The following is a 25,373-nucleotide window of genomic DNA, read 5'->3' as shown; positions in this document are numbered from 1 at the left end:
GAACAGGTTGGTGCGCAGGGCGCCCGCTGGAACGCAGCTACCCAAACAGTTGCTCTATCGGCTGGCCTCGTTCTGCTCTTCAATTTCGCTGGTGCAACAACAGTTATGGGTCGTGCCGGAATGGATGTTGCACTGCACGACAGTACTTGCAGGTGGGAGTTAACCGAAAGAGAAGCCGTCACCCGGAAGTAGGGACAGAGAGTGCGCTGCAACGAAGAGAATTTCTGTTATCCTGGCCTAAGAAAGGAGACGGTGGGTAGGAATGGTGAGAGCCTTCTCTCAGCTTTTGGAATTCCGTCCAGATTTTCTCCGGAGACGCACCGTACTTTACGCCACACGCGATTTTCATCAGACCTTCCTAGCGGGCTTCCCGAGGTTGTGCTTCCCAGCCGCAAAACAGGGAAAGACCGAAAGCAGAGGAGGGTTCGGGCCATCTGGGCACGCCGAATCTCGCCAGGCATCCTTTCGAGTGCCTGACTATATATATATATATATATATTGATACATAAATATATATATATATATATATAAATACATACAAATATATAGGCCACTCGGTCGGTCGGTGTGTGTGTGCACGAAAGGCCCGGGATTTCTGATGAGCGGTTCTGCACACGGGCAGTCGCATCGATAGTCTGTCAGGAATACAACAAACCAGAGACTTCTGTAAGGTCAGGCCTGTATTTACATGGGGAAGATTTAGAGTATCTCCGAACACGGAGGATATGGCAACTTCTTTGTAGCAGTCTATATTGGGGGTTGTCGGAAGAAGATGTGAGCAAGTTCGTCTTTTGATGTCCAGCCTACAGCGCCTGTGGCGCGAGACCATATTTGTACAGAAAGTCTTCCGAGAGAGTGAGAAAGGTCGCCGAAATCCTCTAAGACTTGCGAGGCTTCACCGTGCCCGAGGCCCCGCGTGTACGGACAGTCGAAACTGAAGGTGGCGGTGTGCCGTGCGATTCACAAGATTCAGGTCAAGCGTTGTCGATCGAAAGGTTTTCCCACGTGCGCACCGAGACGTCCTTCTCTGCTTGCCACACGCACAACTCAAGATGCACGCAAACATGTCTTTGAAGGTTCTCTGCACATCTTTAGATCACTCGCCAGACCCCGCGGTCGCTCTCGCTCGTCTGTCGAGCGCCCTAAACTTCCTCGCTCTGCACGCTTGCCAAGGGTGCGGCAGTGCGGGATTTGCTTCCCTTAATCCCCACGCAGATTTCCCTAAACTCGTCCCTTTCCCACGCCGAAGAAGGCACTCTGGTCGCACACGCGCCACACGGCTTCAGGCCCGATCCATCTCTCTTCTCTCTGCGAACTCAGAAAAGCCTCCACCTGTCCCTATTCTACACACCTGTTTTCGCTGGAGTCCCCCCAGCTGCGCTGCCGACTCGCTTTGTCGCATGCGGCAGGCGCGCATTAGCGGCTGGGCTCACGCCGCGCCGAGTCGGTTGCGTCTCTCTGAGCGGACCGTGCGCCTTGGCCTGTTTTTGCTCTCGCTGAGTCGCGAAGAGGGCGACGCGCGGCAAAGGAGCACTCCGTTTCGGCCGGCAGGCGTCCGGAGCGGGCGCATGCGTCTCTGCTTTTCCCACCTCCCGCTGAGAACGACCAAAAGGTGCGATGTCCCCCAGCCGCGTCGAGCCGGCTGCACGCGCGCCAGGTGTAGAGACACCCCGAGAGGCCGCGACGCCGCCGCGAAGGGATCGGGATCGAACGGCAGCCTCTCTCCCGGCCTCAGTGGAAGGACCGCGGCCGAAAGCGCGCGGCGCCGCATGCGCCGCCCGAGGCGCCGCCCCTGATTTCCCGAAACCGCCTCCGCCGCGCGCTCCAGGGAGACCCCCTAGCGTTTGCCGCGTCGCAAGCGAAACGGGAGATCCTTCCCTTCGAGTTGAGGAAACGGGCTGTCTCCTCTGCAGCCCCGTCCGGATGCCACGTCCCTGGTAGAGCGACTTCCCTCCTCCCTTTCCGCGTGCACAGGGCGAAGCCGCTTCCTGGTCCGAGCGCATGCGCAGAGTCCCACGATGGAGACGTGTTTCAGACGCGTCGCCTTCCTGGTCCACGTCGTCGATCCCGACGTGGTCCGCAGTTGGGAAAGCCCCTTCTCTGGACGCCCAGGGAAGACCCGAGAGACCGCTCTCACGCCGCTCGCGTCCCGGATTCTGATCGAACTCTGCGAGCTGAGGTGTCCGCTCTCCACCGCTCTGCTCGACTTCGCTGTCGGTATCCGGGCTGCGCTCCAGAGAAACCTCTGCGCGCTCTGTGCATGCGCGATGCGGTGTCTCGACAGCGCATCGGGGTCTCCGTTCCCGCGGCGAAGTTTCCAGTGCCTCGGGGCTCTCGTCGTCGCTTCGGGGAAACGACGGCGGTTCGAGTCCCGGCGCCACAGACCGCCTTGGCAAACGCGCGAAGGAGGGAACCCGACCCCATGCCCGATGTGTCTCTGTCGCGGCTTTGGCTGCAGCGAGTTGTGTCTCAATCGCCTCCAACCGGGCGTCCACCTCCTGCAGATAGCGTTGAGCGAAAGGTCCGCTACCGCGAAGGAAACGGCCGGAAGTGTGCAAGCGATACCCTCGGAACCGCGGAATTCTTGTCTCTTCGTGTATCCGTTCTCTCTGCTCTTCGGCCCCTAGATCGCGCTCTGTCTCCGCACTGCGGCGCCCCGCCTCCTCCCGCTCCTCGCTTTTCCCCCCTAACTCCCTGCGCGCCTCTCCCGCCTCTGCTCTGGCTGGCGCTTCCTCTGGATCCTCTCGCCTCGGCGAAACAGAGAAACTCGCGTCTTCTGTCTCCGAGGAAAGGCGCTCTGTCTGTGCGCGCTCGCTCTCGTACTGCGACCAGAGATCAACCGGTGCCGAGGCTCCGAGCGTCGAGAGGCGGCGACTTTCCGCGTCTTCGCGTTTCCTCCCTTCTCCTTCGAGAGCAGGCACAGACTCACAACTTTTGCGGGCTTGAGACGCCTGAGAGGCGCTGCCTCCGAAGATCTCCATCATCTGCGCCTGGAGCGCCGAGGCCTTCAACGCCCCGCTGTCTCTGTCAGAAGAAAAGGGTGCATGCGCTTCGCGGGGAAACCGCGAAAACAGAGGGCGAGTCCGGCCGGCTGCAACTGCCACAGGGCCCTCGCCAGGCGGCTCTTGCCTGTCTTCTGTACTCTCGAGTTCACAGGCGAGCGACCCCGCGACATGAGCGCGCGGCTCGTCTTTGACTGGCTGGCCAACGTCTCCCTCCAAGCGCCCTGAAACGGTGGAGACCGCGAGAGAGACAGACGGGCGAGCTCCTCGCTCGGCGTCTTGCCGACAACTCATCGCAGGGGACGGGGGAGGCGAGAGTAGGTCCACGGTCCTCTTGGAGGTCGCGGGACTCGAGTCCCTGTTCTCGCCGTCCTCATCGCTGTCTGTGCCGAGCCAGGAAACTTTCTCGTGTCTCTCTGGCGAGGCGACACCCAGAGAGTCGTCTTTCTCGAGGAAGCGCGTCTTCTCCGGCCCTCGGGAAGAGCCTCGACTCCCCCCGCGCGTGTCCTGATGGGCTTCGGAATCCGTCTCCCTCTCGAAGTCGCTTCGAGGTGACTTGCCGAGCTTCTCGACATCTTCCCCGGCAGCTAGGAAGCCGCCATCTCCCACTGGGACCTCTCCGCCGTCTCGGCCATTCGACAGTCTCCGGCGTCTCTCCTCGCGTTTTCGCTCTTGGCTTCGCTGCGGCGTCTCCATATCCTTGGCGTCTCGGCTCGACTCGTGTCTTTCCTCGTCCTCTGCGATTTCCGGAACAACGCGTTCATGGGTTTTTCTTCTCTTGCGTGCTCTGTACGGGACGGCGTGGAACGTCTCGTGATGTGCGCCTTCCGGCAGCGACTCGCCCCGCCCTGCGCCGCATGCGGCACCCTCCCCAGACTTTCTGCGCAGCAAAACGTTTCGCGAGCTCGCCTTTCTGTCCGTCCCTGTTCTGCGCGCCACTCTGCCGCGTCTCTCTGCGCTGTCGCCCAACTTCTCCTCGGAACTCGAGGGAAAAAACGGTTCTGCGCCGGCAGCCCCTTCGTTCGCGACGAATTCTCCCCCTTCACGCTTCTCACTGTCCATACACCCGGCCCGTCCCCTGGCTTCCCGCTCTACGCCGCGAACGGCGCTCTTCTCGCGGGCTGCACTGCTCAAGCGTGCGGACCTCCGACAGCCGGCGGCCAGTCCCGAGTCGCGTTTCCCCTTTGATCTCGCTCGCTTCCTCTCGCCGTGGGGCTCTTCGATTCGCGACTCTTCATTCGACGCGCTCGCGACGGCACTGCCCGCATCGGCAGGCAGGCGCGTCGCTGTCTCTTCGTTGGAACGCGCTCCGTGAACCGTCTCCTCTTGCAGAAGCCGCTCTTCCACCTCCCCGGTTCTCTCCACTATCGGCTGGTTGTCCTCTTCCTGTTCTTCCGCCTCTTCGGACGCGTGCTCTTGCGCCATCCTCGTTCGGCTGGAAAGGCTCTCTCTATTCCCCTTCTTCACCGGCACAGCGACCGGCTCACCACTTCTCCCCAAATTCCCCGGGCGCTTCGCGCCAGCTTCCGCCTCTGCCGCACGCGCTGTCTCCCGACCCTCTGCGCCTTCGTTCCGCGGCGAGGCGCGTCCCTTCGTTTGCAGACTTCTTCGCATCGTGGCCGCAAGCTGGTGCATCCGTTCGGTCTCCTCTGCTTCGCTCTCTGATAACACAATCAGGAAGTCGTCTTTGTCGTCCTCGCGAGGCTCCTCCGCGTCGGACCCTGTCGAAGAGTCTCCTGAGGCACCGTCTGTCAGATTCTCTGGGCACTGCTCAGCTGCGGTCTGCGAAGCGCACGAGGTCCGGGACGAGTCTTCCGCCGTCGCAGGTTGTTGCGGGGGGGCGCATGCGTCTTGGTCCCCTCGAGACACCGCTGCGCGAAGATCTCGGAAGTCTGCGTACGAGGGCGAGAAGACAGGAGAATATGAGGAGACCTGACGGATCCGGCTGAGGCTGTAGGCAAGTTCGTCCTTTTTCGAGGAGTCAAACGCTTCGGAGAGAACGGACGCCCTGCACGTCCGAGACGACCAGGGAGAGCCAGACTCGCTTCGCCTCGAGAAAAGCTGCGGCGAAACCTCTCCATTCGTGTGAATGGGGGAAGACGTTCGCTTCTTGGCGACGGGAGACACAGCAAAAGGCAACCGCGACGGCGTGCCCGCATCGGTTCGTGGAGAGACATCCGAAGCTGCGCAGGGTTCAGCAGCTCCGAGCGGCGAGGCGGGCGAGTTTTCGAGCACTGAAGGCCCAGCCGAAAGAGGGACCGGCGCACCGGGCGCGGGACACGCCCCTGACAAGGGGAACGAGTTCCCTGTGTCGCCGGCGTCGGAGTCTTCATCGTGCAGTTCTGTGGTGGAGAGCTCCGCGGGGCTCAGGCGAGAGTCGCAGCCTGCTTCAGAAGAAGACGGAAGAAGTGCTTCGAGACTGGCTGCATGACGGTTGCTAGGCGAGCAGTGCGCCACGTCCGATACACCCGACTCCACAGAGTCCTCCGGTGTATGTACACCCGAAGAGGTCTCCACCTCGATGTGCGGAAGCGCCTCGACGCCGCTGTCCTGTGCGTCTTTCGCCGGGACCTCTTCTCGAACTGCTTCATCGGCCTCTTCCGGAAAGCTTCTCTTGGTCAGATCCACGAGACTATCCTCCAGCGAGGCAGAGGAAGCCTCCGGGGGCAGTGTTTCCCCGCCGTCCTCCTCAGGCTCCGCTTCCTGAGAACTGTCGGAGACTTCGGAGAGAGAATCGGAAGACACAGGAGTGCGGCACTGGGCAGGGCTGCCTTCTTTTCCCTCCATGTCGCCCAGGAACGACGCCGTTCTCTCGTGTGCAATTGGAATGCAGTACGGAGGGTAAATGTCAAAGTGGCATTCCGGCATGGTCAACAGCGTTCCGTAATGTCTGTACACCCAGTCCACCGGGAGCCTTCGTCGCGCCAAGCTCAGCCCATCAGTGATCATCTTCCGTGAAACGTCGACATAAAACCACAGGAAGAACCGCGAACAGACGTCTTCCAACAGCAGTTCTCTTCTCTTCATCATCTCCGTCACCTTGCGTCCTCCGTTCCTTCCCCACATTGCGCCACATTCAGTTTCAGGCTCGAGACCGCACTCCGTTGCCTTTTCTGGTGGCACGGCCGGAGACCGTACGCTACGACTCAGCACCGCACCTGGGCCATCGCCTTCGTCGCAGTGTCCAGACAGCCGACGCTCGCCTGGCCCGCGCTTTCCTCCCTCATGAGAGGCGCCCGCCGTTCCCTCCTTCTCGCGTGCCTGTCGCTCACAACCCTCTGCGGATTCTGCTTCGCCCCAGCATTCGCCATCTCCGCGCAGTCGCCTCTTTACCCTTCGCCACATAAGCCGAGGCCGTGAGGGGAGGTAGGCAGAGTGCAGGAGTTCCAGCAGAGACGCGCGGAAGGTCGCTGCAGCGAGGCTTTCCAGAGCGACACCCCAGGAGGCGAAGTCATCGGCCGTGCTTACCAAGCCCGAGAGAGTCGAAGGCGGGGGAAGATGTGCGGGAGCGGCGCACGGAAAGAGAGGCACAGGCAGCGAGAAATACAGAGGAGCAGAGAGGGACGTTGAGCGCTGCAGGCTCGGTCTCTCCTTTCCATCGCCTGGCTGAGGCGCCGGAAGCAAATCTGCGGCACAGACGGTGGACACGCCAATCCCGCCATCGGGAGGACTCGGGCACGTCCCGCTTCCTGGAAAAAGCATCGGGCCTCCCACCTTCTCCCCCTCGGAGCCTCCCGACGGGAGATCCATGAGGTCGAAACAGGGGACAACAGAAGAGGGGAAAAGCGCTCCTTCACACAAAGACAAAAAATCAAGAAATGTGCGCTCGAAACATGCCTCCAAGAGCGCCTACGCAGCTACATACAGCCGAATGCGCTGCGCCCCTGTGTAGTCGCCCACGACGTTCAGTTTGTCTCTACACCCTAGCAAAGGATCCAAGAAAGTATGTGAGGCGCGGATGGAGTGCGCCTCTCTGCACGGCGGAGGAGAACGCTTGATGCGCCCCGGGGCTGGCGGCCTCACGACAAAAACGTCCAGTGGTTGCCGGGGATTGATGGGAGTGGCAAGAGGCCCAGCGAGCTAGAATGCGATCGCAGACATTTTTGGGAAAAAGGCGGCACATGTGTGCACGTGTGGACCGAAAAAACTTGGGGGGCTGTGTTAACTGTCGCAGCGGTTCCCTGCGGTGACCATCGCCCATATGCCACCGGCGACTTTTTCACGTCCCACCCTCCAGCAGAGAAAAAGAAACCGTCTCCGTTGTGTCAGTCACTCGAACGGAAGCAAGGGCCAGCTGTCGAACAACGGGTCCTTCCTCAATGTAAAATTGCGACACTCACATGGGAAAAGGCAAAAGAAAAACCGACAAGACAGCGATGTCCGTCGTGGTCCCTCTTCGTTCACGGCGTTGCAGCGCCACAAAGACAAGCCCAAGAAGCTTCGTCTTGGGATGAGAGAAACGAGGCCGAGGAGTCCGCAGTGGTAGGGCACACTTTCCTCAGCATTTCGGGCGATGAAGAATTCCTCCGGCACGGAATCATGGCAGTTTTCGTAGCCGTATGTCGGGGGAACACAGCGCTCCTCCCTCCTCTTTGTGTCGTGTTCCGTCGAACAATCGCATCGTCACGAAGGGCGGGGGTCACAGACGCGTGCTCGCGGTGGCACCCTCTGCGAGTGGCATGCACCGACGGGCCCCTGGTGGGTTCGGCTTATATTCGGGTCCAGGCTGGAGCTGGACAGCGGCCCTCAGGGAAACGCGAGCACGGAAACCGGGGGCGCCTGGGTCGCCTGGTTTGCGAATCGACCCTGAGTGAGAAAAAAGGTATTCCTCTAGGGACCTGGGGCGTGCATGTATTTTCCGTCATGAGGCACGCGGCAAAAAGAGCGACGCGGATGTGCTGAAGCCAGGTGAACACTTTTTTTTTCGTAGCAACTGGCCTCAGTCTTCCTGCCTGTGTCTGAGGAAGCTCCGTTCTTCTCAAGATCTCTATTTGGGGACCCCACTCTTCGTCTGCCTGCCTGTAGCCACGATGGCCTCGCGTAAGTGGGAGGAGTCATAAAGCCGCTCGCGGGCTCAGCACACTCGACCAGATGGCTACTAAAAGGCAAAATGTTACTTCTGGTGCTCTTCCAACCGCTAAAACCACCAATTCCGTCTGTAGAACGAGTGTGACAGGGGATGCAGGCGAATAGATTACAGCAATGGCGGACGTAGGACAAAGTTACCGCGCGTGTTTTAACCGGCTCTACGATACGCTGGTGGCGTGCGTGTACGCAGCGGTGTCAACACTGGCCGCCTGACCCCAGGACAAGCTTGTTGTGTTTTCGTTTTCTGGCCCACTTTAACAAGAAGTGGCTTCCGTAGGTGTGCTGTCCGCATCGGAACATGCTTACAAAAGGCTCATTCATGGTTGTTTCGGCTCGGGTTCACCTGCGGACTCGGCATCATGGGTCGGAGCATCAGAATACGGCAGCAGGGGGCGTCGTGTGACGAGGAACCTAGCGTTCCGAACAGTTTCGCTCTCGCATGAGCATTAGCTTTACAGCTTTTCGTATCTGTGTTTGGTTTCCATACCCATCCTTGTATTTTTCAGCAGCTGCTCTTGCGAGGTGTCCGATACGGGCTCTCTGGCGGCAACCCGCATGAACTCGGGCTTCCAGTCAATTGGCGTTGGGGAGTGTTGTCTTGTTCGTGTTTGTCTGTGGCCTCAGAAGAAGAATTCGAGAGGGCCGCCAAGTACGTTCAGACCTCTGGAAAAGACAGCGGACTGAACCCGACGAACGACCAGAAGCTGGAGTTCTACAAGTACTACAAGCAGGCGACTGTAGGCGACTGCAATGAGCCGGCTCCAGGCCTGTTTGCTTTCGAGGCGAAGTTGAAACACGGCGCCTGGATGTCTGTCAAAGGCATGTCTAAAGATGAAGCGATGAAGAAGTACGTGGAAGCTTTAGATAGAATTCAGCCCGCGTGGCGCGAGAAGAGCGCGTAGAGCAGGCTCCTCAGACATGCAGCGTCCAAATAGCTCCTTGGATGGTGAATCACAGCGAACTGGGCGGAAAGGCGCACTGAGAGAACGGTGTCCTTTCCTATAGCAAAGAACTGCAGACATAAACGTGGTGTTACATCCAGGCGTACAACGCCATGGAGCCAACAGGAACAGTTTCCCGTCGTTTCCCGTTGAAACAATTTTGTTTTTGTGAAGTGCGTGATATTGGTCTGGCCTTGGAAAAACAACATTTTCCTCTCTTCGGAGGACTCATCACTTTTTCACTGAGCGTGGCCGTGCGCAGCTACTGAAAGCAGCCGTTTTACGCAATGCCAGGACGGGCAACTTGCCCAGAGCACTTGTTCCATCAAAAAAGCGTCACTCCTAGTTCAACAAGGGCGCAGGAAGATGAGCCAGCGCACAGCAGCGTCTTGGCAAGAAGCCGGGACGACGCCATGTCCTGTCGTAGACGTTTTGTGCGCCCGGTATGCAAAAAGAATGTGTGAAGGCGTGTCGAAGCAGGCAAGTTAGTCTACGGCACGACAAAGGAAACGGTAATGTTACACCCAGCGAGATATGAATCTGTCGCACATTCTCAAAAAGCTGTACAGCCTCACACGAAGGGAGCGCACTGAAATTTACTGAGACCGCGAACGCCACACCCCAGTAAAGACGCGGGAGGTCTACATCTTCCTGGAGGAATTCACATCTATCAACAGCATGAAGTGACTTACGTCGTACCACATCGCAGAACAGGTGGGCATCAGTCCGACGAATGATTTTGCTTCCGGACGATGTCTTACAGAGACCGCGTCTCTCTATGACAGGAGCGGAGCGGGAGGGAAACCCGTCCGATACCAGGATTCTTACTCTTCGACTCCAGAAAGCCGCAAATCGGAGGACGAAGGCCGGTATTTCGGACAGAGTCTTGGAAGGTCACCGCTGAAGCAGTCAAGCTGTCCTTCATACGCAGTTACCTATCTCTCTTTCGCCCCTCTACGTGGAGTAATGCCTGTGCGGTCGAGTGGGTCAGATGAGCTGAACATATGGCCATTCTGTCGTCCGTCTAGCAATTGTGGAGTTACCCAACGGCAGACGGGGCCTCTGGTCGTCTTCGGTGCATTGGGAGAGATTCCCGTGCGCCTCTCCATGCGTGCCGCTGTGCGTATGTGTCCACATCTGTACCGTTGAATGTGCTACGCATGTGCGAGCAGGTATACACGCGTGTTTCCCAAGGAACGTGTGCAAGTTACGCTAGTTGCACGTAAGGCGACAGTCACCACACACGCGTGTCCTCCTTCAACAGTTTGTGGGCTTTGGCGGTCTGCTTCACAGACCGCGTGACGCTTCCTGTGGTTGACTCCTGTCTCTCGAGTGTCGTTTTCACACCTGGTCCACGGCGAAGTTTGCTTCGAGACGTTTGCGATGTTCGTACGTGTCTACGTATGAACACAACCTACGCAAGCAGAGCTACAGTGGCATGCACAATGGACGGTTTCAACACGTGGCAAAAAACCGTTTCGGAACACACTACGAATCACAAGAACTGAAGTCGTCTCGAGAGCTGCGCGTACTGCAATAACCAGAACACGACACATGGGGCCCCGTACACCGACTGCTTGTTTTCGTCAGTCTCCCGGAAACGATGCGCTTGTTCGCATCAAGGTTACGTAAAGTTCCCTTTCTCCCACAGAGTTCCGGTAGCTTGGTCTTCGCGAACTGCTACCCACCCCGTTCCCTCAGTGATATACACTGGCGGCACCCCAATGCACCACACGCATGTCTTGCGGAGGCGAAACGAAGCAATTGGCTTCCACTTCCCCCTAGCACAGCGCCAGAATCGCTACACGTGGCGCTTATATTTCTCCGTTATGGTTCGAGAAACGAGGAAGGTCGACACTATCGGGAGTGCTCGGGCTCGAGGGAAGAGGCGTTTCCTCGAGCTCGACTTGCTGGCCCTCCGCCAGCGCACACTCGTGAGGAGTTCTGCCGGAAAGCAGACACATCTGTGTCGGTGTGAAATCCGAAAAATCTCCCCCCTTGACTTTTTCCAGAGCCCCCTCTGGAACGTGCCCTTCCTTGATCAGCTGGTTGATGTGTTCGGGAGAAGGGAATGTAATGAGCAGCTTTTTCGGAGAGCCTGGCGGTACACTCTCTCCGTTGTCCGCCCACCCAGCTAGTTTCTGTGCGACAACCTCGCGGGTCATAATGCACTCAGGGTCCACAGACACGGACTGAGAGGACTGCTCTCTCGACTCGCTGTGACTCTCCCCGTGCTCGGTCTTCTCATCATGGCGAGTGCATGCGCGATACTGAACCTCAACCTGACGACTCTGCAAGTGCAACACCACGCGCACGTTGTTCGCCGTCACGCCCTGCATCCAGGAAATGACGTAACGGCACCTGACGTAATGGACACGCACATCCAGAACACACCAAAGAAGAAATGGAATTAAACTACAGCCGACCTGAGCGTTGCACAGACCAGCAACAACTGTGCACAACCCGACCGTCGCCGAAAAGCAAATTGACTGTTCAAGACGCACGGGACAACAGCAGCGCGTCAAAAGAAAGGAAACACGTGTATCTGTCAAGCAGTGACTTCTCGTTGAAGCAGGCGACCGTACATGGTTTTTAGCTCAGAGGGAAACACGTTTTTTCAGCCTCGGGAGGAGCGCCTTTCCGTGCCACATGGAAGCTGTCTTCTCCATGTGAGAAGAGGCCTTGTGGAGCTACACTACAGCGGAAACCAGAAGGAGGCTCCGAAGGCGCCGCACTGCCTAGAAACAGATCTCCACACCTGGCTCTGGACTGGTTTCCTGCGTACCGTTTCTTGCACGTGAAGCGCAGCGTCTCGAGAAACGGAACTTGCCGTGAGAAGGCAAAAGTAACCCATCCGTTCGAAACGGTGACTGTTTCACGACAAAGGACATTCTCTACCCACGAGTCCCCTGGGCGGGGGTACTGTGCCACAGTTGTCTCTTCCAACAGAGCATCCATTTCGTTGTTGTGTGCTTTACGGAATCTGTACTCGGTTTTTCTGCCCAAGAGCGACACGGTAACTGAGTGGACACGGATGGAAGGCCTGTGTATGGGGAAAGTGTCGACATTTTTTTTCAGCGCCTCGTCTCTCCGTTTCTTACGCGCCAACTCGCTTGAGCGAGGTTTTGGGTTTCGCAATTCTCAGCCGGGGGAAGGCGGGAGAACCGGGAGACTCCCCGAAAAAAGGCCGGCCAAAAGGCTCCACGCCTAGACCCGAAAACGCCCGCATCATCTCCTGAACTTGTGCATACAGGTGTCGGAAGTCAACGCTTGGGAATTCTCCGAACCCCGGACCCTCAAACTTGTTCCATCCCTCCCCGAAGACGTCAACTTCTTGCGAGCTCTCGCTGTGTCCCTCCGGGTTCTCCTGCACGTCTTCCGGAAGACTGAGTGCCACGTCGTTTGTCTCGGCACCCACGACGTAAACATGAGAATTAGGTAGAAACCCGAGTTCGGCCGTTGCGACAACCGCCGACAGGGGTACAAGAATGGACTTGAATGACCTCATCATCTTCCCGGGTCTCCCGACGGGTCACGAAAAAGTTAGGGAACGAAATCGAGAAGCAATTTGCACACCGTGAAAAACCTGGAATTCGCTGCGAATTAATCAAAGAGAGAGGCTCAGTTTCATTTGAAACTCCGGCAATCGTCGGAAGGAAAGCTGTCTGCGTCAAAAAGTCGGAACTATACGGACCCGCGTCGACGCCACGAGGCGCGCGGAACTCCTTCCAGGAGCCGTGATACTCACCGTCGCCACCAGTTGCGAGTTGCGCGTCGCAGCCTGGGGTAAGGCGCGCAAATCTGAGCTCCTAGCTCGGGGAAGCAGTCGCGTGTGTGGAACGAGGCGAGGAATCCGCATGTGCAAGACCGGTCGTGCGCTAAGCCGGTGACACGGCTACGTCTCCCGTCTCCCTCAGTGGCAACACGCTTTGTGCGGGAAAAGGGGAGGCTCAACTTGGCGCACGCTTATGCGAACCTGCAAACAAACGCGCATCCTCGCTTCCTTTTCTGGGGCGTTTTCGCCGAACGTCCGCGCGTATCCTGCAAACCGCCAAACGATTGCCAAAAAAAATCGCCAAGACCAGAGGCGGGTGGGTTCATCGATGTGCAGAGAGACTGCGCAGTGCCGGCGCGTGCTGGACGCTTTTGACAGGCGAGAGTGAGGGAGAGGAGGACAATTCGCTTCGCCTCGCCCATCTTGACGGTTCGGCTTCAGCCTGCGCCGTTCGTTGTGCTTTCACCCGAGTTCACAACAGTTACAGTGGTTGCCAGCAACGGCCGGGAGGGATTAACGCGTTGTGCACGCTGCATGTGTGTGTTCAACACTGTGGTTGGCGACCGCTATGCAGAACGTTTGGGAACAACATTGGGCGAAATCCGTGTCGAGGGGGACAACCGTCCAAGGAGCGCGAGCTCAGATTTTTGGCTAAAATTGTCCCTGCCAGCGAACTGCTCGCGTGCAGCCGTCGCGTGGCAAACATGAATCGCATCCTGGTCGTGTGAACTCTGCCTCTGTGAACTGCATTTTGAAACGAATCCGCCCAAGTTTCCGGGTTTCTTGTCGTGCAGTGTGCGTGACGTCGATATATTGGTAGAGGCTTCCGGCGAAGACGCGAAAAAACGTGAGCCCCCCCGCCCCCCCCCCAATTGATGTGCAGGTGGCCGGGATGATATTTTTCTTCCGAAGATGCGTGCCGTAACACGCCTGTGTTTTTCTGGTTGTAGCTCACCGGCTGTTTAGTTGTTCTTCCGAGGCAGCACGTGACGTTCATTTCCTACGCGTACCGCTCTGTTACGCCGGCACTGATTCCCCGAGCAGCTACGCGGCGCCCACATCAAAAACGCAGTGTGGCAATCTGCGTGGCAGTGTTCGTCCGTTGTTTGAAAGTGCCAACACGGGGTGAGGAAATGCCTCAGGAATCAGAAAATGAATGGCGGCATGCTTAGGTGGACGGCAAAGCGTGCACTGGGACTGAGGGTTCCAGGTCCCGTCCTGACACATGAGTGTAAACCAAGGGCCCTCCTTTGTTGAACTCGGCTTCGTTTCGAGGGGCCAGGAAGTTCCTGTCGCCTGGCCTCAAGGCGGCGGGATGTTCGTGCGCCTTCCGTAGATTTTCTGTGTTGATGCAATCCATCTCGACTTGCAAAATATCGTCGTGGACGGCTTCCTGTGGAGAGTATTCCTGTCCACTTGGGGGGGGGGGGGTGCCCTAGCGTCCAATGACACATGACGCGTTTTGCCGCAATTGTTTCGTCTCTGCTCTTACCATCTTTTACGGTTCTGGAGATCTTGCCCCCGAATTGCGTTGGAGAACTGTCACATCTGTTCCACGCGTGCCTTCACGAAACGGGTTGTCTCATGCTCAGGGCGCAGATACAGGGTAGGTTACCCCAAGTTCTGGTGTTCGTTTTCTCTACCTATCCACATGGAGAAGCACTCGACGTCCCCATCTGCTCGAAGGAGCAACAGAGAGAAGGGCGAACACAGCGCGTCTGATGGAAGCTCAGTTACACCACGTGCGACGCGTTGCTGTGTCGCTAGTGATGAATCCCACGAGGCCACGAACACGTCTGGGCCCTGTGTAGAGACAGATCCACCTCGCGAGAAGAAAAGCTTCGCAGAGAGAGTTAGGCGACGACTCAGGCTGATCTCTGCTTTCTACCTGCATTGTCGTGAGTATAAATGGGGACGTCGGCGGTCGCGCACGATCGCATTGTCTTCGGCTCTGTACCTGTTACCTGCTCTTGCGTTATTTCCCGTGTGCACGTGGGAAGCGTGGCTGTGGATCCTGACGGCTATCTTTTCATTCAACGCAGATTACACCTTTGCAGGAATGCGGGATAACCTGTGGATCTGTGGGGTCCATATGGCCGACCGGTATTTCGCCAGCGCCATGTTGGGTCTACAGATTTTCTACAACATCCCCTTATGGTTCCGGAAAGCGATCAGCATTGGCGCAATTGGCCTGGGGTTGACCCTTGCTTGTTGTGTGTTCAAGCTTCTTGGAATGCGCACCAAAGTGTTTCGCCACCATGTCATATATCACACGCTGTGGCATGTGATTGGAAGCGTCGGTCGGGTTCTCGTTGCTGTCTTAGAGTATCCGGAACTGTTAACTATGTGGTACTAGAACGTTTAAGCGCGCCGCTCATCAATCTCGCATCCGTTATACGTGAACCGTGAAACAGGAACAGTTCCTGTCAGGTCTCCCAACTCCTCCAGCCCTAAAAATCTTCTCGATTTGGCTGATGTGACCCGTGAACCACCGGACGAAAGACCGCAGGTCGGCAAGTCGCTTGCTGTGACCATCGGCCCTCCTGCGCTCCGGACCACGCTGCCGTTTTCGCATTGACGTCGAAGAGTTCCACGACCTAAAAAACTTTGTAGAGATGACGGAAGCCTTTCGCAGAAACACATGCGGACTGGCGCGTTGCTGCTTACGCATGTAAAAGGACATACCGGGAAGTTCTAGACAAGCAACCGTTTCGAACCGACACGCGTGTCTACGGTGGCCAACGGTCTGCCACACATTGATGGGAAAATGCCAGAAAGTTCAGTCGATTTCCCTCGAGAATGAGGCGCGTCAGCCGAAACAGTGGCTACTGCATACGGTGGCCCATGCAGTCGAAATGTGCAAAGACTCAAGTGTTTAAAGTGGACTCAAGGATGGCTTCCCCCTGACCTCGCAGCCTGTGCCTGAGCAAGCAAGACATTCGCCCCTTGCCTTCTAACAGACTTTTCCTCTCCGCATCAGCTGCGATTCCCCACGTTTCTGTACTCACTCGTGTGCACGTTTTGTCGAAGGTGTTCACCTACCATCCCGGTCCACGCAGCGTCTCTCAGTTTGGGCATTTTCGTGTCCGAATGCGCATGTCAATGAAACTATATATGCTCCTGCGGCGTAGACGCTCACATGGCGGCCTCACCATGATCTGGAAAAAGCTGTCGCCGTACCGATTTTTTCATTCGTAGGGAAAAATGCGTGCTTGTCGAAGAAGCGATTCGCCCTAACCATAGTTGCAGGGTTTCTGGAACGCTGTACACGTATGCAAAAGATCTGAAGAACAAAGAGAGAGCTCCACGATTCGGTCGCATCCCCAGAACGGCGGTAGCCCGTACGCAGCACGTGCCCATCGAATGTTTTCGTTTCGGCTGTAGGCGTTACGACCGCGCATTTATCTGCAGTAGTCTACCAACCTCTGATCGATGAAACAGCGAGGTCTGTGGCCTATCGCGAGTTGCGCAAATCGCTGCAGCTGTGCAGCATCAGCTTGTTTTTCACCCCTCGGCCGATTCGTGGCAAGCCCACGTCCAGCGTACCTTCCCCCCCAAAGTGCACATCCTGCAACATACGAGCAGAAACAAAGCTGCCACTTGCAGTCAGCACGAACCAGGCGAGGAAACTTGCTGCGTTGCAGAAGCGCGTTGCTGGACGGATCTAGCTGCCCTGTGTAGGCGCCCTGTAACTTGAGCTTCAGACACTTTGGTGTTCGCACGCGGAGGCGCCTACAGTGGACACAACGGTGGGCCCCAATCCGAATTTGGGTGTATCAGCCTTTGCTTTTTCAGTGGTACTGCGAGGCGAACAGGGTATTACGAGGGACAACAACGCAGTACCTCCTCTCCCGTCTCAGGATCTTGGCGACCCAGCGGTCGACTATGGTAGGGCTTCCGTCGTTCGGGGGGAGGGCTCCGGAGGTGAAACCAGTGAACTCAAAAAGGATTGAAGCACATCACGGTTCAACACACACACGAGAGAAACGCGACAGGTCGACGAACAATATCTGCCTCTTCAATATGCATGATGAAACCACGCCCATCTCCGTTTGCGCCACGCCGCAGTCGCGTGCCCCCATCGATTTCCCCGTCACCCATGCACGCTTACCACTCTCTCGCATGCCATATTCCACTGAATTTGCTGAGGAGTGGCAGTCGCAAAGCAGTCAGACGCTTAAACACTTTCGGAAGTCCCCAGGATTTCGCCTTTTCCCTGATTTATTGCGGGTGACTCTTCTGTATCGGCCCGGTGTCCCGAGTTCGAGGTGTTCGCTGCGTCTAGACGGACTCCTCGTTCAAATGACGAAACGCGGATTTTCATGCACGTGAAGAACATATCTTCACTCTTCAGCAATTCTGGAGCGAAAAGGACACCACTGAGAAAACACCCTCTTCAGCATTCCACAAAGTTGGAGCGCTCGTCTCTCGTGTGTGCCAGGTGGGCCGGCTGGTTGCTCGCCGCGTTGAAATTCGCTTGCAGATTTCCATTAACTTTCGAGATGGTTCGAGGACCACGCTTTTCGCGCTCCGTTGAATGTGTCCACTTGAAGACCTTTCCTCGGAACCTCCCGCGCAGTCCTGAGCGGACACAAATCGATGCTGCGTAACGCGTAAAACGCCCCTGTAGAACCGGCGCAGTCTCGACTCCAGCTGGAGAAGACACACCGTCCATCTTTCCTGTTCCTCAATAGACACTCCCAACGGTTGACGCGAGCTCAGCCTTCCGTTCAATGGCTATTCTTCTGCAAACGGTTCGGGGGTTCCCTTTTCCTTTTGAATGAAGAAGAGCCGATTTGTTCGGCTTCTTTGCGTGGCGAGACTCACGCGCGCCTGCCACGCCCTGCTCGACAAACAGCGGGCGTTTCAAGCTTTTAGTCCACTCCTTTTTTCCCAACTGCCGTTCTCTCGTCGCGGTTTCTTGTCTCTTTGCTCCGTTTCTTCGGTCCTTTCTAACCGCCTTCGCTGTGAGCAACTCGTTCGCCACATCGATGCTCAGCGTTTCGCACGGCCGGCTGACCGCCTCCCCCAGCACGACGACCATGCGATACTTGCGCGTTTCCCCGCCTCCGCTTTTGCCCCCACTTCTCTCGACAAGCTAACGATCTCTCTCCTCAAAGCGATTCGCCTCCCCCCACTATCTTCTGCAACCTTCCCCCTCCCGACACCCCGTCGAGCTCTGGGGCTTCCGGGTTCTCGGGAGGGTCTGCTAGTCCGCCGACACGCACACACATGCCGCCAAAGTTTCCTTCTTCGCTTCTTCTTCGTGCTCCTCTTTTGTCGTCTGTTCCGCTCCCCGAGGAAACAGTCGTCGCTCCGTTTCCGCGCCATCCCGCGCCCTCAACTCTCGCTACTGACGAGAGAATGCCTCAAGTCGGCGCGGACCGTCCATGACGCGTCCGCCTCACTCCTCGAGCTCGTTTCTGGCGGTGACAACGCACAGAGCCGCGCATGTCTCTCCTGAACAGCCGTCTCGCTCAAAGTGCAGGGGCGGCGCAGAACAGGTCCAGAATCCCTGCCAAGTTGCAAGAGGCGAAACCCCGACACGAAACTGCTCGTACCCTCTTTACCGTCCGCTTTGAGCGGATAAGTCTCTTCTTCCTCGCAGTTTCCTGTAGCGCGCCAGAGGGACCGCGTCCGACCCCAGAGCCGAGAACTGCGCCTTTTGGAGGCGCGATCGGACGGGTTTATTTTGTTCTTCGTCTTTGCCGACACTCTCTGGTCTCCTGCGGCAACGCCCTGTTCGTACAGTCGGTGGACAGCGTTCTCAGGGCCCTTCGTTTCTCTCCGTGGATGATATCGAGCGCGCAGGCCCACCACCAGAAACTGCAGAAAGGCGCCATCTGCGGATATGTTCAGGTCAGATGCCGACGGCCCGCCACACAAATCCCAGAGGCGTTGTCCAAGAGCCGTGAATGCATTTTCCCCACATCCCGACGCGGCTCTCGCCTCCGAAACGCACAATGCGGGGCGGAACCTCCCCCGGGGTTTTCCAGTTCTTTCCGGCGATGCGAAATCAGACAGAGAAGAAGATCCAGCAGAAAGAGGGTCTGCGGCTGGCGCCCGTGAGTCGCGGTCGGAGATGAAGGGCCATTCCGGGAGGGCTGGGGCAGCCACAGGTCGACAAAATCCCGAGCCGAAGAAGCAATTCCTTCTCCTCTGTGCAGCCGTTAAAGATGGCGCCGTCTGCCGGAACTTCGCGTCGACGTGCGCGCTTCAACACACCGAAAAGACTCGCCTCGGTGACCCTCTCGAGGCTTCGCCCGCTGCTCTCGACTCCGGCGAGTCGCGTTCGGAGTTGGCTTTCTGTCGCTCAGATCGCCCTTCTCGCAACTTTCCTAGAGACAGTCGCCGGCAGACGCCGCCTACCCAGTCACGAACAGCCGTTCCTCAGAGATCCATGTTTGCGGCTCCTGCGCCGTCGCCCCTCCAAAGCTCGTCGCCTTCGCCTCTGTGCGTGCCGCTCAACTCCGCGTCCGCCTCTCTCCCTCCGTCCCTCCTCTACTTGGAAATCTCGGAAAGCGGCCTCGCCCTCGTCGCCTCGTCTGTCGCGCAGTGCGCCGCTCCACTGGCTGGTCTCCACGTTTTGCACCGAACAGTCCTGGCGGAGGTGAAGGCGCGCGACGTGCTTCACGTCTTTGCAGCTCGCGTGCGGACGGAGACAGGGGCCCTCCTGCACGCCTCTACGGCCTCGGGCCTTACGGAAACCTGTGGAAACCTCAGACTGGTCACTGAAGGTCGATCGTGGGATCCGTCCCGCGAGAGCCCCGAGCGCGTCTCGCTTCCCCTCGCGCCTACTCTCTGTGCAGTCGCGACGACCCCCACCCATCCGTGGGCCTCCAAAGAGCTTCCGAATCGATGCCTGGTTTCGCCTGGCTGCTGCGACGGGGCGTCGCCCGCCGCTCCGACCTTGACGCCGAGTGACGCCCTCCGTACTGGTGTGGATCCTGCGACTCTCTCCAACGGGTTGACTGCGACCTCTGTGCTGCCTCAACCACCCGCAGCTTCTTCGCGACCGAACCCGCCTACGACCGAAGCCGGCGTCCCTGCGGGGTCTCCAACCATCCTCGACAAAGGCAGGGAAGCGACTCCGAGGGAAGCACAGACGCGCGACGGTGAAAGGCAAGCCCCCAGAGCCAGAGGAATTCCTTCCTCCCGCGCGCAGGAGAGAAATAACGATCTCGAGGCCGCGACGGAAAGGCCCCGGGAGACCGACAAACACAGGCACGAAACGGAAGAGAGCCTCCGAGCCAAAGGGCCGTGTTCAAACCAGGAAGGCGGCGCGGCTCCAAAACGACGTTGTGGATCTGAAGACATCGTGATGGCGTTTGTGCGTCTGAGACCAGGCGTGCGGCTCCTCGGAACGCGTGCTCGGTTGGATCGAAAGCGGGAGGTGGAGCGAAAGGGCTCCGTTTCTACGGAGCCGGCGGGAAGTGACGGCTTTTTTCGACAGGAAGGGTGCTCGGAAGCTGGAGCCGGAAACGCGGATGCGTCCGCGCGAGCCTCCGCTGCGGAGACACTCCATGCCTCACGGGGCGAGCGCCGCCACGTGGGCAGCCGCGGGAAGAGACAGCAGAGCGCCGAACGGCGAGGGGACTGCGCGGGACTTGACGAGACACCCGGGAGTGAGCAGGCAGTGACAGATGCGCCTGCATACTCCTACCTGATTCTTGTCCTCGGCCCTCGTCCCCAAGACCTGCCCTCGTGGCTGCGACGCCGACCGACAGCGCAGGCTTTGTCGGCGGACAGCGCGTCAGCAGCTGCGCGCGACCGTCTCCTTGTCTTCGGCGTCTCCTTTTCACCGCCTCTCAGCGCCGCCAGGTCTCGCTGCAGCGAGCCCATGGTGATGGAGCGCCCCGTGCCGCGCGAGAAACAGGGAGAAGAAGAGAGAGAGAAAAGGGGAGAAGGAAAGAGAGAGAAACAAAGAGAAGAAAAAAGAGAGAAACAAGGAGAAGAAAAAAGAGAGAAACAAGGAGAAGAAAAGAGAGAGAAAAAAGGGGAAGAAGAGAGAGGGGTAAAGGGAGAAGACAAGGGAGAGGCGCCTCTCATAAGGGCGGAGAAGGCGCCAGGGGTCGGTAGAGCCGTGACGGAGTTGCAGTGTATCGGAGAGAGGCGGAAATCAGAGATCAAGTTGCGCCGAGAAAGATTTGAAGCCTCCGTTCGCGGGGCGTCCCGCGAGCTCTTTCGGATTCTGCGGGCCTGGATGGCGAAGCGCGAAGAAGAGACAGTTGCAGCCAGACGAGAGCCGCTCGCTTCGAAGGGGGCGGCGCCGAGAAGTCGCTCGCGTGAATTGGCGCCGAATTTCGTTTCGTTTGGGTTCTCTGGAACGGACCTCGAATGCTCCGAAGGCGGCGACGGACGAAGCGCAAGCATCCCCCTTCGAGAAGACGCGCTCCTGCAGGCAGTGTCTCCGCTCCTGTTTGGGCGCGAGTGGCCTCGCGGGAGAGAGCTCACCGTGGCGGAGACGCCCGGCGCCTGCGAGGAGACAGGTGCTGTCTGTGGGAGGATGACAACCAAGGCGCCGCATTCGGGAACGGAGGAGAGAGAACGCGGGTCAGAGGCTGCGTGCCAAGGACTGCGTGCGCCGCAGGGAGTCGAAGGGCGGTCTTGTTTTCCGTTCAGGAGGAAGGACCAGCTTCTCTTTCTGTCCGGATGCGACGGCTCAGGCTCAGTGACGCGGGAGCGGCGATGGGCTGAAGAGGACCCCACTTTCGCCTTGTCTCTGTTGTCTCTCCTGCGCTCGGCAGCGTGCGTCTCCAAGCGTCTTCGCCTTACCCAGTCCCTGGCGAGTGCCATCCGTCTGTGGAGGCTGCAGCACCTGGAGCCGGGCGAGGGGGCGAGAAGCGCAGCGGCGAGCCGGATCAGCTCTGTCGCCACCGCCAGCGGGAGAGGCGGCGTGGACAAGCCTGGGTCGGCGCGCCGTCTCGCCCCGCGGGAGGACGAGGTGGAGGCTGCTGCGTTGCCGCGTGAAGGCAACCGCAGCCTGAGAGCCGTTTGCGTCCCGAGTCAGACGGAACTCCAGGCGATTGCGAAAGACAAGGAAGAGCAGCAGGGGGTCGGCGAGGACACAAACACGACGGAGGGAAAAGAACGCGCTAAAGAATCAGATGGAGTGTCGGATGAAACTGGGGAAACCTGCGGGGACACCCGGAGGGGCGCCGAGACAGAGGAAGAGGACCTGGTGGAAATCGCTGACGCAGGCTGCGTGTATGGGGAAGCAAAGGACGAGAAGAAAGGGACTGACGGAGAGAAAGGGACTGACGGAGAGAAAGGGACTGACGGAGAGAAAGGGACAGATGGAGAGAAAGGGACTGACGGAGAGAAAGGGACTGACGGAGAGAAAGGGACAGATGGAGAGAAAGGGACAGATGGAGAGAAAGGGACTGACGGAGAGAAAGGGACAGATGGAGAGAAAGGGACAGATGGAGCAGAGGAAAAACTCCTCAACCCCGCCGTGGCAGGAGCCGGCGAAAGTCAGGAGGGAGGAGACGGCGAAGCGAGCCTCGCGAAAGAGGGTCCTCAGGAGACAGTGGAGCCCGGCGCCAGGGGAGCGGAGAAAGGAGACCGGCGAAGCGCCATGTGCACCCGATTGGCAGTGCGGGAGGAAAACCGAGAACTGATCCAGAAGAAGTCGCCATTCCCAGATCTTCTAAGTGCAGACGCCGAACGCCGCCTCAAGAAGAACGATGACATCGACGACTCCATCCTCGATTTCTTCCTCCGGTTCATCACAAAGCATGTAAGGGGCTCCTCAGGTTCTTATGCCACGGTGATGCTATTCTCTCCGCTCTCCCTCGCTTTCTTTCCGCCGCGGCCACCTCGAACTCGATACTTTTGCGCTCTCTCTTTCTGCGACCGCGTGTGTTGCGCGGCAGCGACCAAACTTTCTCTACGCAGCCTGTGCCGTGGCGAAGTTGCCAAAATTCTTTGCCGAGGCAGAAGTTGCGGCGACCGGCTCTTCGGGTCGGGGTCTCCGTCTGAAGCATTCGAGAACCCCTCTGAGGCGGCTAGGCCCTGAACCGCTTTTTGTGTCGCCTCGCGCTCCAAGCGGCCTTCGCCTGGCCGTTGCGCCACCGTGTGGGTCCGTCAGACTCGCTGAGCTCCTCGAGCCTCTTGTGTGTCTCTCCAGGTGATGACGGCGCGACAGCGGTCGGAGTTTTATATTTTCAACTCGTTCTTCTTGCCGTCATTGGCAAAGTTCGGGGAAGACCACGAAGGTGCACACAAACACCACACGCGGTGGCTGAAACACGAGGCCGTGGCCTTACCCCTCAAGCGCGTCGTCTTCATGCCGATCAACCACGACAACATGCACTGGTCTCTGGGCGTGGTTTTGAACGCCTTTGCGCCGATTAACCCGCCCCCCGTGAAGGGCGAAGGCGGACCGACTGCTGCGAAGGCCCTGTCTCCATCTCGGGCCCTGGCGACTGTCCGGCCGGGGCCCGGTGTGGGGTGGCCAGCAGGGCGCCCTGGGGCCTTAGCCGACCCCGGACGGCCAGGAGCCTCTGAGGCGATGGGCAGAACGCCGGACGGAGACGCGATTGGAGCCCCTGCTTCACCGAGACAACAACTCAGGAGGAGACTCAGGGGGGAAGCGGCGACCGGCATCGCCTTGGAGAAGACACTCAGGTCGCCAATTTCCGGCGCCCGCGTCGACGGCGAAGCGCCCTCCACCGTTGGTAAACAGCCAGCAGCCAGAGAGAGATGTGCGCGGGCGGTGTTTCGCTGCCTTTTCCTTTGGGAGGAAAAAGCCCATCCAGATTCTAGCCGGCGCGTGGATTTGGGTCTTTCAAGCGCTCGTCCTTTTCGCTTCTTTCTCGGCGCATCTGTTCTTTTCTCATGTCTTTGTGGGGTGTCTCGCTCGCAGCTAGCCCTGGTAGCAGACCCCTGAAGAGGCTCCGCCGGGTTTTTGGCGAGGAGAGCGGGCTCGAGACGGAGGCGAAAACCGAGATCAAACGCGAGAAAGTCGAGCAGGACCGTGCGTGCACGCTGCCGCTGCCAGACGGAGCTGCCAAGGCTCTTCTCCTTCACTTGGACTCGCTCCGAGGCTGCCGCCGCTCGCGCGTCTTTGACCGCGGACGCGGAGAACAAGTTAAACACTTTCTGAAGAATGTATGCCTTCTCCACGACTAAGAAACTCTCACGCTGCGAACGCTCGCCACTCGCTGTCTTAAAACATGGCGCCGCGAGACCCCGCGAAGGGCCTTCTCGGCCTTGCGCCACTCCCCGACAAGGCAAACACTGCACTGGCTCATGGGACGTCTCCTGTGTATGCATGGACGCCTGCGTGTGCGTTCAAAGGCCCTTGCATATCCTGTTTCTCTTTGGTATGTTCAGGAATTTGCGGCCAAGTGTGGGTCACACGTTCCCCGAGGCTCGAGTTACTGCACCGGGCCGTGCTGCTGGGTGAAGGATGCAGTGCCGCATCCGAAGGCGATCCCGCAGCAAGAAAATGGGTTCGACTGCGGTGTCTTTGTCATTTCCTTCGTGCTCCACTTGGTGCTCCACCCGGAGGCCTTCCAGGCGCTTCTCTGCTGCGCCGAGAACAAACACCACTTCTGCGCGCCTCCACCCCCGCACGCCACGCGCCGCTCTGGTGTCTCTACACCTCAGCCTGCGCCAGGCGCCCGCAGTGGCCCGGAGGGCTCCGCCGCGACTGCAAGGCTGCTCTCAGAGGCCCCACGAGCTCTGGCAGAGACGACGGGAAACGCGGAATTGACGAGAGTCAAAGTTGTCCCCTTCGAGTCTTCAAAAGCAACCGAACGCGCACTGCCGTCCACCCCCTGGTTCTCTCAGCGACATGTCACGCACAGGTACGAAGGAAGGAGCGTCGAAGCATTCTCTTTTTGCGTCGGTTCTTCGAGACAAAATCGTGTACCCTCGGCCGTCGCTTCTCTGTTGCGTAAACATCTGAATATGTAAATGGATGTGTTTAAATCTGTGTAAATCTCTGTGTATCTCTCTGTCTCCATAGATGTGTATATGAACCTCTCGAAATCTCTCTAGACACCTGTCTGTATCAATGTATATGTAGGTGGGGGTGTGCATGCAGAGATATAGATGTGGAAATGGGTGTTGTCGATAGAGATAGCGTCGCATCGCTGGAAAAATAGACAGGCATCCACGAACAGATTTATTGACAGGCAGCAACACTGCCAGAAAGGGGTGTGAATATTTGCAGAGCTCTAGCCACACACACGAAGCTATGCATGCAGGCGTGGCGGCTCTTGGCTTTGGCCGTTGTAGCTCTTTTGGCTGTCCGTGCGCGTGGCACTGCCCCGATTTGTCTCTCTTCCTACTCTTTGCAGACGGAAACAGCTCCTCAAGATGCTTTCGTACATTCGCGAACACCCCAACTGGGAAGAGACTCCCCGAGACACTGAGCACCTGAGAGCTCTGTTGGTGGAGGAGCCCCCGTGCAAATCCGAAACGACTGCACGCCGCCCCGCTGTCTTCAATTTGGGACGCCGCGGGCTGAGGCCGAGCCGCTAGCCGCCGCTGCTTTACTCGGAAAAGAACCTGAGGCATGTGATTGCTTGGAGCGGTTTAGTCAATTGGATGAAGGCG

At 58.3% G+C, this 25,373-nt stretch overlaps 5 protein-coding genes across 5 annotated transcripts; 3 read left to right on the top strand and 2 right to left on the bottom strand.

Moving 5' to 3' along the window:
* Positions 1-1,343: 1,343 nt before the first annotated feature.
* On the bottom strand, positions 1,344-6,752 carry NCLIV_066650 (conserved hypothetical protein; the record flags this gene model as incomplete). Its single annotated transcript, XM_003886216.1, has 1 exon — positions 1,344-6,752. The coding sequence occupies one exon, from the start codon at positions 6,750-6,752 to the stop codon at positions 1,344-1,346; it is 5,409 nt and encodes a 1,802-aa protein (XP_003886265.1).
* Positions 6,753-8,032: 1,280 nt separating this feature from the next.
* Positions 8,033-8,992, top strand: NCLIV_066640 (Diazepam binding inhibitor, splice form 1b,related; the record flags this gene model as incomplete). Its single annotated transcript, XM_003886215.1, has 2 exons — positions 8,033-8,042; positions 8,715-8,992. The coding sequence occupies 2 exons, from the start codon at positions 8,033-8,035 to the stop codon at positions 8,990-8,992; spliced, it is 288 nt and encodes a 95-aa protein (XP_003886264.1).
* Positions 8,993-10,845: 1,853 nt separating this feature from the next.
* On the bottom strand, positions 10,846-12,542 carry NCLIV_066630 (uncharacterized protein; the record flags this gene model as incomplete). Its single annotated transcript, XM_003886214.1, has 2 exons — positions 10,846-11,392; positions 12,133-12,542. The coding sequence occupies 2 exons, from the start codon at positions 12,540-12,542 to the stop codon at positions 10,846-10,848; spliced, it is 957 nt and encodes a 318-aa protein (XP_003886263.1).
* Positions 12,543-14,457: 1,915 nt separating this feature from the next.
* Positions 14,458-15,162, top strand: NCLIV_066620 (conserved hypothetical protein; the record flags this gene model as incomplete). Its single annotated transcript, XM_003886213.1, has 1 exon — positions 14,458-15,162. The coding sequence occupies one exon, from the start codon at positions 14,458-14,460 to the stop codon at positions 15,160-15,162; it is 705 nt and encodes a 234-aa protein (XP_003886262.1).
* Positions 15,163-18,888: 3,726 nt separating this feature from the next.
* NCLIV_066610 (putative ulp1 protease family, C-terminal catalytic domain-containing protein) lies at positions 18,889-25,298 on the top strand (the record flags this gene model as incomplete). The annotated part of the gene is made up of 5 exons (XM_003886212.1): positions 18,889-22,545; positions 22,936-23,485; positions 23,674-23,918; positions 24,144-24,619; positions 25,115-25,298. 5 exons carry the CDS (start codon positions 18,889-18,891, stop codon positions 25,296-25,298), a joined length of 5,112 nt encoding a protein of 1,703 aa, XP_003886261.1.
* Positions 25,299-25,373: the final 75 nt, after the last annotated feature.

The sequence above is a fragment of the Neospora caninum genome, chromosome XII, assembly GCF_000208865.1.
Source record: "Neospora caninum Liverpool complete genome, chromosome XII".
Lineage (NCBI taxonomy): Eukaryota > Apicomplexa > Conoidasida > Eucoccidiorida > Sarcocystidae > Neospora > Neospora caninum.
Note: the sequence above shows the minus strand (reverse complement) of the source record. Positions and strands in the feature narration are given on the sequence as shown.